Source organism: Oncorhynchus masou, unplaced genomic scaffold (genome assembly GCF_036934945.1).
Source record: "Oncorhynchus masou masou isolate Uvic2021 unplaced genomic scaffold, UVic_Omas_1.1 unplaced_scaffold_1215, whole genome shotgun sequence".
NCBI classification, from domain to species: domain Eukaryota; kingdom Metazoa; phylum Chordata; class Actinopteri; order Salmoniformes; family Salmonidae; genus Oncorhynchus; species Oncorhynchus masou.
Genome location: NW_027001943.1, coordinates 72,000 through 84,663, shown reverse-complemented (window position 1 = coordinate 84,663; position 12,664 = coordinate 72,000). Strand labels below are relative to the sequence as shown.

Sequence of the window (12,664 nt, the reverse complement as noted above, 5' to 3'; positions counted from 1 at the left end):
TGTCCGTAGTCGGTCCTCTCAGAACTAGAGCAGGTTAACATATGGCCATCTACTGTCCGTAGTCGGTCCTCTCAGAACTAGAGCAGGTTAACATATGGCCATCTACTGTCCGTAGTCGGTCCTCTCAGAACTAGAGCAGGTTAACATATGGCCATCTACTGTCCGTAGTCGGTCCTCTCAGAACTAGAGCAGGTTAACATATGGCCATCTACTGTCCGTAGTCGGTCCTCTCAGAACTAGAGCAGGTTAACATATGGCCATCTACTGTCCGTAGTCGGTCCTCTCAGAACTAGAGCAGGTTAACATATGGCCATCTACTGTCCGTAGTCGGTCCTCTCAGAACTAGAGCAGGTTAACATATGGCCATCTACTGTCCGTAGTCGGTCCTCTCAGAACTAGAGCAGGTTAACATATGGCCATCTACTGTCCGTAGTCGGTCCTCTCAGAACTAGAGCAGGTTAACATATGACCATCTACTGTCCGTAGTCGGTCCTCTCAGAACTAGAGCAGGTTAACATATGGCCATCTACTGTCAGTAGTCGGTCCTCTCAGAACTAGAGCAGGTTAACATATGGCCATCTACTGTCCGTAGTCGGTCCTCTCAGAACTAGAGCAGGTTAACATATGACCATCTACTGTCCGTAGTCGGTCCTCTCAGAACTAGAGCAGGTTAACATATGACCATCTACTGTCCGTAGTCGGTCCTCTCAGAACTAGAGCAGGTTAACATATGGCCATCTACTGTCCGTAGTCGGTCCTCTCAGAACTAGAGCAGGTTAACATATGGCCATCTACTGTCAGTAGTCGGTCCTCTCAGAACTAGAGCAGGTTAACATATGGCCATCTACTGTCCGTAGTCGGTCCTCTCAGAACTAGAGCAGGTTAACATATGGCCATCTACTGTCCGTAGTCGGTCCTCTCAGAACTAGAGCAGGTTAACATATGACCATCTACTGTCCGTAGTCGGTCCTCTCAGAACTAGAGCAGGTTAACATATGACCATCTACTGTCCGTAGTCGGTCCTCTCAGAACTAGAGCAGGTTAACATATGGCCATCTACTGTCCGTAGTCGGTCCTCTCAGAACTAGAGCAGGTTAACATATGACCATCTACTGTCCGTAGTCGGTCCTCTCAGAACTAGAGCAGGTTAACATATGGCCATCTACTGTCCGTAGTCGGTCCTCTCAGAACTAGAGCAGGTTAACATATGACCATCTACTGTCCGTAGTCGGTCCTCTCAGAACTAGAGCAGGTTAACATATGGCCATCTACTGTCCGTAGTCGGTCCTCTCAGAACTAGAGCAGGTTAACATATGGCCATCTACTGTCCGTAGTCGGTCCTCTCAGAACTAGAGCAGGTTAACATATGGCCATCTACTGTCCGTAGTCGGTCCTCTCAGAACTAGAGCAGGTTAACATATGGCCATCTACTGTCCGTAGTCGGTCCTCTCAGAACTAGAGCAGGTTAACATATGACCATCTACTGTCCGTAGTCGGTCCTCTCAGAACTAGAGCAGGTTAACATATGGCCATCTACTGTCCGTAGTCGGTCCTCTCAGAACTAGAGCAGGTTAACATAATCCTGATGTTAGTTCAACACCCGTCCCTGAATAATTAAACAAACACAGACATTCACACCGCGAATAAAAACCTTTTGCTCTTTCCTCCCATGGTGCATTGCAGAGCCTGGTGGGGACGTTCTCTGAGTTATACCACGCAGCGTTCTCCAGGATTGGCTCGATGGAGAGGGAAATCTCCGCCCACCAAAGCCATGTCTCCGCCCTCCGGAAAGAACTACACGATGCCTGTCTCAGGGAGGACCTCTGTTTCATCCCTGTGAGAGACGAGAGAGACTTTAGTAACACTGTCCTACAACTAGAGACTCTATATAGTAACACTGTCCTACAACTAGAGACTCTATAGTAACACTGTCCTACAACTAGAGACTCTATAGTAACACTGTCCTACAACTAGAGACTCTATAGTAACACTGTCCTACAACTAGAGACTCTATAGTAACACTGTCCTACAACTAGAGACTCTATAGTAACACTGTCCTACAACTAGAGACTCTATAGTAACACTGTCCTACAACTAGAGACTCTATAGTAACACTGTCCTATAACTAGAGACTCTATATAGTAACACTGCTGTCCTACAACTAGAGACTCTATATAGTAACACTGTCCTACAACTAGAGACTCTATAGTAACACTGTCCTACAACTAGAGACTCTATATAGTAACACTGCTGTCCTACAACTAGAGACTCTATAGTAACACTGTCCTACAACTAGAGACTCTATAGTAACACTGTCCTACAACTAGAGACTCTATATAGTAACACTGTCCTACAACTAGAGACTCTATATAGTAACACTGTCCTACAACTAGAGACTCTATATAGTAACACTGTCCTACAACTAGAGACTCTATATAGTAACACTGCTGTCCTACAACTAGAGACTCTATAGTAACTCTGTCCTACAACTAGAGACTCTATAGTAACACTGTCCTACAACTAGAGACTCTATATAGTAACACTGTCCTACAGCTAGAGACTCTATATAGTAACATTGTCCTACAACTAGAGACTCTATATAGTAACACTGCTGTCCTACAACTAGAGACTCTATATAGTAACACTGCTGTCCTACAACTAGAGACTCTATAGTAACTCTGTCCTACAACTAGAGACTCTATATAGTAACACTGTCCTACAACTAGAGACTCTATATAGTAACACTGTCCTACAACTAGAGACTCTATAGTAACACTGTCCTACAACTAGAGACTCTATATAGTAACGCTGTCCTACAACTAGAGACTCTATAGTAACACTGTCCTACAACTAGAGACTCTATATAGTAACACTGTCCTACAACTAGAGACTCTATATAGTAACACTGTCCTACAACTAGAGACTCTATAGTAACACTGTCCTACAACTAGAGACTCTATATAGTAACACTGCTGTCCTACAACTAGAGACTCTATATAGTAACACTGTCCTACAACTAGAGACTCTATATAGTAACACTGTCCTACAACTAGAGACTCTATATAGTAACACTGTCCTACAACTAGAGACTCTATATAGTAACACTGTCCTACAACTAGAGCCTCTATATAGTAACACTGTCCTACAACTAGAGACTCTATAGTAACACTGTCCTACAACTAGAGACTCTATAGTAACACTGTCCTACAACTAGAGACTCTATAGTAACACTGTCCTACAACTAGAGACTCTATAGCAACACTGTCCTACAACTAGAGACTCTATAGTAACACTGTCCTATAACTAGAGACTCTATATAGTAACACTGTCCTATAACTAGAGACTCTATAGTAACACTGTCCTACAACTACAGACTCTATATAGTAACACTGTCCTACAACTAGAGACTCTATATAGTAACGCTGTCCTACAACTAGAGACTCTATATAGTAACGCTGTCCTACAACTAGAGACTCTATATAGTAACACTGTCCAACAACTAGAGACTCTATATAGTAACACTGTCCTACAACTAGAGACTCTATAGTAACACTGTCCTACAACTAGAGACTCTATATAGTAACACTGTCCTACAACTAGAGACTCTATATAGTAACACTGCTGTCCTACAACTAGAGACTCTATATAGTAACACTGCTGTCCTACAACTAGAGACTCTATATAGTAACATTGTCCTACAACTAGAGACTCTATATAGTAACACTGTCCAACAACTAGAGACTCTATATAGTAACGCTGTCCTACAACTAGAGACTCTATAGTAACACTGTCCTACAACTAGAGACTCTATATAGTAACACTGCTGTCCTACAACTAGAGACACTATATTGTAACACTGTCCTACAACTAGAGACTCTATAGTAACACTGTCCTACAACTAATGACTCTATAGTAACACTGTCCTACAACTCGAGACTCTATAGTAACTCTGTCCTACAACTAGAGACTCTATATAGTAACACTGCTGTCCTACAACTAGAGACTCTATATAGTAACACTGTCCTACAACTAGAGACTCTATATAGTAACCCTGCTGTCCTACAACTAGAGACTCTATAGTAACTCTGTCCTACAACTAGAGACTCTATATAGTAACACTGCTGTCCTACAACTAGAGACTCTATATAGTAACACTGTCCTACATCTAGAGACTCTATATAGTAACACTGCTGTCCTACAACTAGAGACTATAGTAACACTGTCCTACAACTAGAGACTCTATAGTAACTCTGTCCTACAACTAGAGACTCTATATAGTAACATTGCTGTCCTACAACTAGAGACTATATATAGTAACACTGTCCTACAACTAGAGACTCTATATAGTAACACTGCTGTCCTACAACTAGAGACTCTATAGTAACACTGTCCTACAACTAGAGACTCTATATAGTAACACTGCTGTCCTACAACTAGAGACTCTATAGTAACACTGTCCTACAACTAGAGACTCTATAGTAACACTGTCCTACAACTAGAGACTCTATATAGTAACACTGTCCTATAACTAGAGACTCTATATAGTAACACTGCTGTCCTACAACTAGAGACTCTATATAGTAACACTGCTGTCCTACAACTAGAGACTCTATAGTAACACTGTCCTACAACTAGAGACTCTATATAGTAACACTGTCCTACAACTAGAGACTCTATATAGTAACTCTGTCCTACCAGTAGAGACTCTATATAGTAACACTGCTGTCCTACAACTAGAGACTCTATATAGTAACTCTGTCCTACAACTAGAGACTCTATATAGTAACACTGTCCTACAACTAGAGACTCTATATAGTAACACTGCTGTCCTACAACTAGAGACTCTATAGTAACACTGTCCTACAACTAGAGACTCTATATAGTAACACTGCTGTCCTACAACTAGAGACTCTATAGTAACACTGTCCTACAACTAGAGACTCTATATAGTAACACTGCTGTCCTACAACTAGAGACTCTATAGTAACTCTGTCCTACAACTAGAGACTCTATATAGTAACACTGCTGTCCTACAACTAGAGACTATATAGTAACACTGTCCTACAACTAGAGACTCTATATAGTAACACTGCTGTCCTACAACTAGAGACTCTATAGTAACACTGTCCTACAACTAGAGACTCTATATAGTAACACTGTCCTACAACTAGAGACTCTATAGACTCGAACTAGAGACTCTATAGTAACACTCTCCTACAACTAGAGACTCTATATAGTAACACTGTCCTACAACTAGAGAGACTATATAGTAACACTGTCCTACAACTAGAGACTCTATAGACTCGAACTAGAGACTCTATAGTAACACTGTCCTACAACTAGAGACTCTATAGTAACACTGTCCTACAACTAGAGACTCTGTAGACTCGAACTAGAGACTCTATATAGTAACACTGTCCTACAACTAGAGACTCTATAGTAACACTGCTGTCCTACAACTAGAGACTCTATATAGTAACACTGTCCTACAACTAGAGACTCTATATAGTAACACTGCTGTCCTACAACTAGAGACTCTATAGTAACACTGTCCTACAACTAGAGACTCTATATAGTAACACTGCTGTCCTACAACTAGAGACTCTATAGTAACACTGTCCTACAACTAGAGACTCTATATAGTAACACTGCTGTCCTACAACTAGAGACTCTATATAGTAACACTGTCCTACAACTAGAGACTCTATAGTAACTCTGTCCTACAACTAGAGACTCTATATAGTAACACTGCTGTCCTACAACTAGAGACTCTATATAGTAACACTGTCCTACAACTAGAGACTCTATATAGTAACACTGTTGTCCTACAACTAGAGACTCTATAGTAACACTGTCCTACAACTAGAGACTCTATATAGTAACACTGCTGTCCTACAACTAGAGACTCTATAGTAACACTGTCCTACAACTAGAGACTCTATATAGTAACACTGTCCTACAACTAGAGAGACTATATAGTAACACTGTCCTACAACTAGAGACTCTATAGACTCTAACTAGAGACTCTATAGTAACACTGTCCTACAACTAGAGACTCTATAGTAACACTGTCCTACAACTAGAGACTCTGTAGACTCGAACTAGAGACTCTATATAGTAACACTGTCCTACAACTAGAGACTCTATATAGTAACACTGTCCTACAACTAGAGAGACTATATAGTAACACTGTCCTACAACTAGAGACTCTATAGTAACACTGTCCTACAACTAGAGACTCTATAGTAACACTGTCCTACAACTAGAGACTCTATATAGTAACACTGTCCTACAACTAGAGAGACTATATAGTAACATTGTCCTACAACTAGAGACTCTATAGTAACACTGTCCTACAACTAGAGACTCTATATAGTAACACTGTCCTACAACTAGAGACTCTGTAGACTCGAACTAGAGACTCTATACACTGCTGTCCTACAACTAGAGACTCTATAGTAACACTGTCCTACAACTAGAGACTCTATAGTGACACTGTCCTACAACTAGAGACTCTATAGACTCGAACTAGAGACTCTATATAGTAACACTGTCCTACAACTAGAGACTCTATATAGTAACACTGTCCTACAACTAGAGACTCTATATAGTAACACTGCTGTCCTACAACTAGAGACTCTATATAGTAACACTGTCCTACAACTAGAGACTCTATATAGTAACACTGCTGTCCTACAACTAGAGACTCTATAGTAACACTGTCCTACAACTAGAGACTCTATATAGTAACACTGCTGTCCTACAACTAGAGACTCTATAGTAACACTGTCCTACAACTAGAGACTCTATATAGTAACACTGTCCTACAACTAGAGAGACTATATAGTAACACTGTCCTACAACTAGAGACTCTATAGACTCTAACTAGAGACTCTATAGTAACACTGTCCTACAACTAGAGACTCTATAGTAACACTGTCCTACAACTAGAGACTCTGTAGACTCGAACTAGAGACTCTATATAGTAACACTGTCCTACAACTAGAGACTCTATATAGTAACACTGTCCTACAACTAGAGAGACTATATAGTAACACTGTCCTACAACTAGAGACTCTATAGTAACACTGTCCTACAACTAGAGACTCTATATAGTAACACTGTCCTACAACTAGAGAGACTATATAGTAACACTGTCCTACAACTAGAGACTCTATATAGTAACACTGTCCTACAACTAGAGAGACTATATAGTAACATTGTCCTACAACTAGAGACTCTATAGTAACACTGTCCTACAACTAGAGACTCTATATAGTAACACTGTCCTACAACTAGAGACTCTGTAGACTCGAACTAGAGACTCTATATAGTAACACTGTCCTACAACTAGAGACTCTATATAGTAACACTGTCCTACAACTAGAGAGACTATATAGTAACACTGTCCTACAACTAGAGACTCTATAGTAACACTGTCCTACAACTAGAGACTCTATATAGTAACACTGTCCTACAACTAGAGAGACTATATAGTAACACTGTCCTACAACTAGAGACTCTATATAGTAACACTGTCCTACAACTAGAGAGACTATATAGTAACACTGTCCTACAACTAGAGAGACTATATAGTAACACTGTCCTACAACTAGAGACTCTATATAGTAACACTGTCCTACAACTAGAGAGACTATATAGTAACACTGTCCTACAACTAGAGACTCTATATAGTAACACTGTCCTACAACTAGAGACTCTATAGACTCGAACTAGAGACTCTATATTGTAACACTGCTGTCCTACAACTAGAGACTCTATAGTAACACCGTCCTACAACTAGAGAGACTATATAGTAACACTGTCCTACAACTAGAGACTCTATATAGTAACACTGCTGTCCTACAACTAGAGACTCTATATAGTAACACTGCTGTCCTACAACTAGAGACTCTATAGTAACACCGTCCTACAACTAGAGAGACTATATAGTAACACTGTCCTACAACTAGAGACTCTATATAGTAACACTGTCCTACAACTAGAGACTCTATAGACTCGAACTAGAGACTCTATATTGTAACACTGTCCTACAACTAGAGACTCTATACCCTGCTGTCTCTCGTCAGTCCTTTTCGATGCCTGACAGTGTTGAAGAACCTTTGGCTCATTTAACACCACAGGGACTGCAGTGTCTGACAGAGTAGAAATCAGGCTGGATCCCAGATGTCTGCGTGCATTTCTTTGTTGCTGTTGCTGTAGATGAATCTCTTAGTTTAATGACTCTCTACTTTTCCAGACTTAACTTCCGAACTGTGAAATGTGTCCGTTTGACCAAAAACCACAGTGACGGTTTCAATAGGAAGACTTTACTTTTTCAACCCCTCGTTTCCCATTTCCTTTAATCTGGTCGTTATAATCCCCAAAACAAACAAGGGTTTTGTAGATGCTGTAAAGGAGCTGGTCTCAGGAAACAGCTGAATATGGGCGGTCGTCATTTAAATGACAGGCTGCTCTAAAGCGCGACCTCCGATTCAATTGACTCTTTAAAAACATTTTTTTTACTAAGAGCTCATTTCAAAGGCTGAGAATAACTTGGATCATTCTGTCTATATCTTTCCCTCTCTCCTTCAGGCTTCTCCTGTAAATATTTTTTTTTGGGGGGGCTCGTCTGTCAGTGGCTGTGTCTGACCCTCAAAAGGCCAACATCGTCTCGTAATTCTGAGCTTAGGACCTTCAGACTGACTAAGACATAATTTTGTTTGGTAGTTTGTGGAACATGGATGAAAGTGTTTGTGTTTCCATGTTCCTTAAACCGTTGACCCCCTTCTTCTTCAGGTGTGCGATTCTCAATCGTCAATGACCCCTCACCCAGACGACCTCTGTCAACTCGTCGTTGACCCTGAAGCCCCTCCTACCGAACACACCAACGTCCTGCTGAGGGAGGCAACAGGCAAACCCAACCCTACCCCCTCCCTCGCTCCCTCCCTCCCCTTGTCAGACCCCCCTAAAAAGGCTAAGGGCAGTAAGAAGGTGCCCAAGAAGACTCGTTCTGTACCGTCCAAGGCTCCGTCAAGAAGATAGACCACAGAATCACTGTTATTTGTTACAGTGTATCTGTTATTTGTTACAGTGTATCTGTGCTGTGTTACAGTGTATTTGTTACAGTGTATCTGTTATTTGTTACAGTGTATCTGTTATTTGTTACAGTGTATCTGTTATTTGTTACAGTGTATCTGTGCTGTGTTACAGTGTATCTGTTATGTGTTACAGTGTATCTGTGCTGTGTTACAGTGTATCTGTCCTGTGTTATAGTGTGTCTGTGCTGTGTTACAGTGTATCTGTGCTGTGTTACAGTGTATCTGTCCTGTGTTATAGTGTGTCTGTGCTGTGTTACAGTGTATCTGTGCTGTGTTACAGTGTATCTGTGCTGTGTTACAGTGTATCTGTCCTGTGTTATAGTGTGTCTGTGCTGTGTTATAGTGTATCTGTGCTGTGTTACAGTGTATCTGTGCTGTGTTACAGTGTATCTGTGCTGTGTTACAGTGTATCTGTCCTGTGTTATAGTGTGTCTGTGCTGTGTTACAGTGTATCTGTGCTGTGTTACAGTGTATCTGTGCTGTGTTACAGTGTATCTGTGCTGTGTTACAGTGTATCTGTGCTGTGTTACAGTGTATTTGTTACAGTGTATCTGTTATTTGTTACAGTGTATCTGTGCTGTGTTACAGTGTGTCTGTGCTGTGTTACACTGTATCTGTGCTGTGTTACACTGTATCTGTGCTGTGTTACAGTGTATCTGTGCTGTGTTACAGTGTATCTGTGCTGTGTTACAGTGTGTCTGTGCTGTGTTACAGTGTATCTGTGCTGTGTTACAGTGTATCTGTGCTGTGTTACAGTGTATCTGTGCTGTGTTACAGTGTATCTGTGCTGTGTTACAGTGTATCTGTGCTGTGTTACAGTGTATCTGTGCTGTGTTACAGTCAACACTCCCTGTTGACCGGAGACCCATGGGTTCCCTTTGGGAAGAAGGACCCTTCAATATCCACGCGACAGATTCCTTCTATAGTGTTTATCTGTCCTGAATGAGGCGTTTTGATACTGTCATTAAGAGTATGAAGAAGAAGACCTTTATTGTAGCTGAAGAAAAGACAAGAAAAAAAAGATCTGTTCTTGTTACATAAACCAGTAAACCTTTTTTTAAATGACTACTGTCGTCTCAGTTTGGGTCGTGTGACGTCTCTTACGTCCAGAGCTGTGTGTGTGTGTGTGTGTGTGTGTGTGTGGTGTGTGGTGTGTGTGTGTGTGTGTGTGTGTGTACCTTCGTGAACCCTATACTCAGATCTCTCCGAAATGTGTCTCTCCCAGATACCCCCAGTACATCTCCACACAGACACTGTGAAGCCTAATGATCTCCTATGGCTTGTAGTCACTATGTGTGTGTGAGCAACATTCAATACATTTTAGATATTTTAATTAGCATACATCCTGTTCTAGTCAGTCCCACAGCTGGTTCTGTGTCTGTAGCTCAGAGCTTGTGACTTGATGATCTGTCTACCTGTCGGTCCTGAGACAGAGCGGGGGTGTCTGTGCCTGTCCCCAACCACCTGCCCTCAGCCAGCCTGCTACTGTCACCTCACTGAATTTGTGTGCCGTGTGTGTGTGTCACTCCACTCCTGTTCTCTTCCTACTCTGACCTGATTATAAAAACCATTTGAAGTAAAACGGTCATAACACTCAACCTCCATGGATACCTCTAGTACTACCACACCTCTCCTCTCCTCCATGGATAGCCCTCGTACTACCACACCTCTCCTCTATGGATACCCCTAGTACTACCACACCTCTCCTCCATGGATACCTCTAGTACTACCACACCTCTCCTCTCCTCCATGGATAGCCCTCGTACTACCTCTCCTCTCCTCCATGGATACCCCTAGTACTACCACACCACTCCTCCATGGATACCCCTAGTACTACCACACCACTCCTCCATGGATACCCCTAGTACTACCACACCTCTCCTCTCCTCCATGGATACCTCTAGTACTACCTCTCCTCTCCTCCATGGATACCCCTAGTACTACCACACCTCTCCTCCATGGATACCTCTAGTACTACCACTCCTCTCCTCCATGGATACCTCTAGTACTACCTCTCCTCTCCTCCATGGATACCCCTAGTACTACCACACCTCTCCTCTATGGATACCTCTAGTACTACCACACCTCTCCTCTCCTCCATGGATACCTCTAGTTCTACCACACCTCTCCTCTCCTCCATGGATACCTCTAGTACTACCTCTCCTCCATGGATACCCCTAGTTCTACCACACCTCTCCTCCATGGATACCCCTAGTACTACCACACCTCTCCTCTATGGATACCTCTAGTACTACCACACCTCTCCTCTCCTCCATGGATAGCTCTAGTACTACCTCTCCTCTCCTCCATGGATAGCTCTAGTACTACCTCTCCTCTCCTCCATGGATACCTCTAGTACTACCACACCTCTCCTCCATGGATACCCCTAGTACTACCACACCTCTCCTCTATGGATACCCCTAGTACTACCACACCTCTCCTCTCCTCCATGGATAGCTCTAGTACTACCTCTCCTCTCCTCCATGGATACCTCTAGTACTACCACACCTCTCCTCCATGGATACCCCTAGTACTACCACACCTCTCCTCTATGGATACCCCTAGTACTACCACACCTCTCCTCTCCTCCATGGATATCTCTAGTACTACCACACCACTCCTCTCCTCCATGGATACCTCTAGTTCTACCACACCTCTCCTCTATGGATACCTCTAGTACTACCACACCTCTCCTCTCCTCCATGGATACCTCTAGTACTACCACATCTCTCCTCTATGGATACCTCTAGTACTACCACACCTCTCCTCTCCTCCATGGATACCTCTAGTACTACCACATCTCTCCTCTATGGATACCTCTAGTACTACCACACCTCTCCTCCATGGATACCCCTGGTACTACCTCTCCTCTCCTCTATGGATACCCCTAGTACTACCACACCTCTCCTCTCCTCCATGGATACCTCTAGTACTACCACACCTCTCCTCCATGGATACCTCTAGTACTAACACACCTCTCCTCCATGGATACCTCTAGTACTACCACACCTCTCCTCTATGGATACCCCTAGTACTACCTCTCCTCTCCTCTATGGATACCCCTAGTACTACCTCTCCTCTCCTCCATGGATACCCCTAGTACTACCTCTCCTCTCCTCTATGGATACCCCTAGTACTACCTCTCCTCTCCTCTATGGATACCCCTAGTACTACCTCTCCTCTCCTCTATGGATACCCCTAGTACTACCTCTCCTCTCCTCCATGGATACCCCTAGTACTACCTCTCCTCTCCTCCATGGATACCTCTAGTACTACCACACCTCTCCTCCATGGATACCCCTAGTACTACCACACCTCTCCTCTCCTCCATGGATACCCCTAGTACTACCACACCTCTCCTCCATGGATACCCCTAGTACTACCACACCTCTCCTCTATGGATACCTCTAGTACTACCACACCTCTCCTCTCCTCCATGGATACCTCTAGTACTACCACACCACTCCTCTCCTCCATGGATACCTCTAGTACTACCACACCTCTCCTCTCCTCCATGGATACCTCTAGTACTACCTCTCCTCTCCTCCATGGATACCTCTAGT

General features: G+C 42.8%; 1 protein-coding gene across 1 annotated transcript in view; it reads left to right on the top strand.

Annotated features, from left to right (window-relative positions):
* The window catches only part of LOC135529949 (coiled-coil domain-containing protein 171-like), a 112,915-nt gene extending 102,749 nt beyond the window's left edge, over positions 1 to 10,166 (top strand). Inside the window, exons 23-24 of the mRNA XM_064958352.1 lie at positions 1,684 to 1,836; positions 8,800 to 10,166. Of these exons, the coding sequence (XP_064814424.1) occupies positions 1,684 to 1,836; positions 8,800 to 9,045 (399 nt within the window). The 3' untranslated portion in view covers positions 9,046 to 10,166. The remainder of the gene's footprint in view (positions 1 to 1,683; positions 1,837 to 8,799) is intronic.
* Positions 10,167 to 12,664: the final 2,498 nt, after the last annotated feature.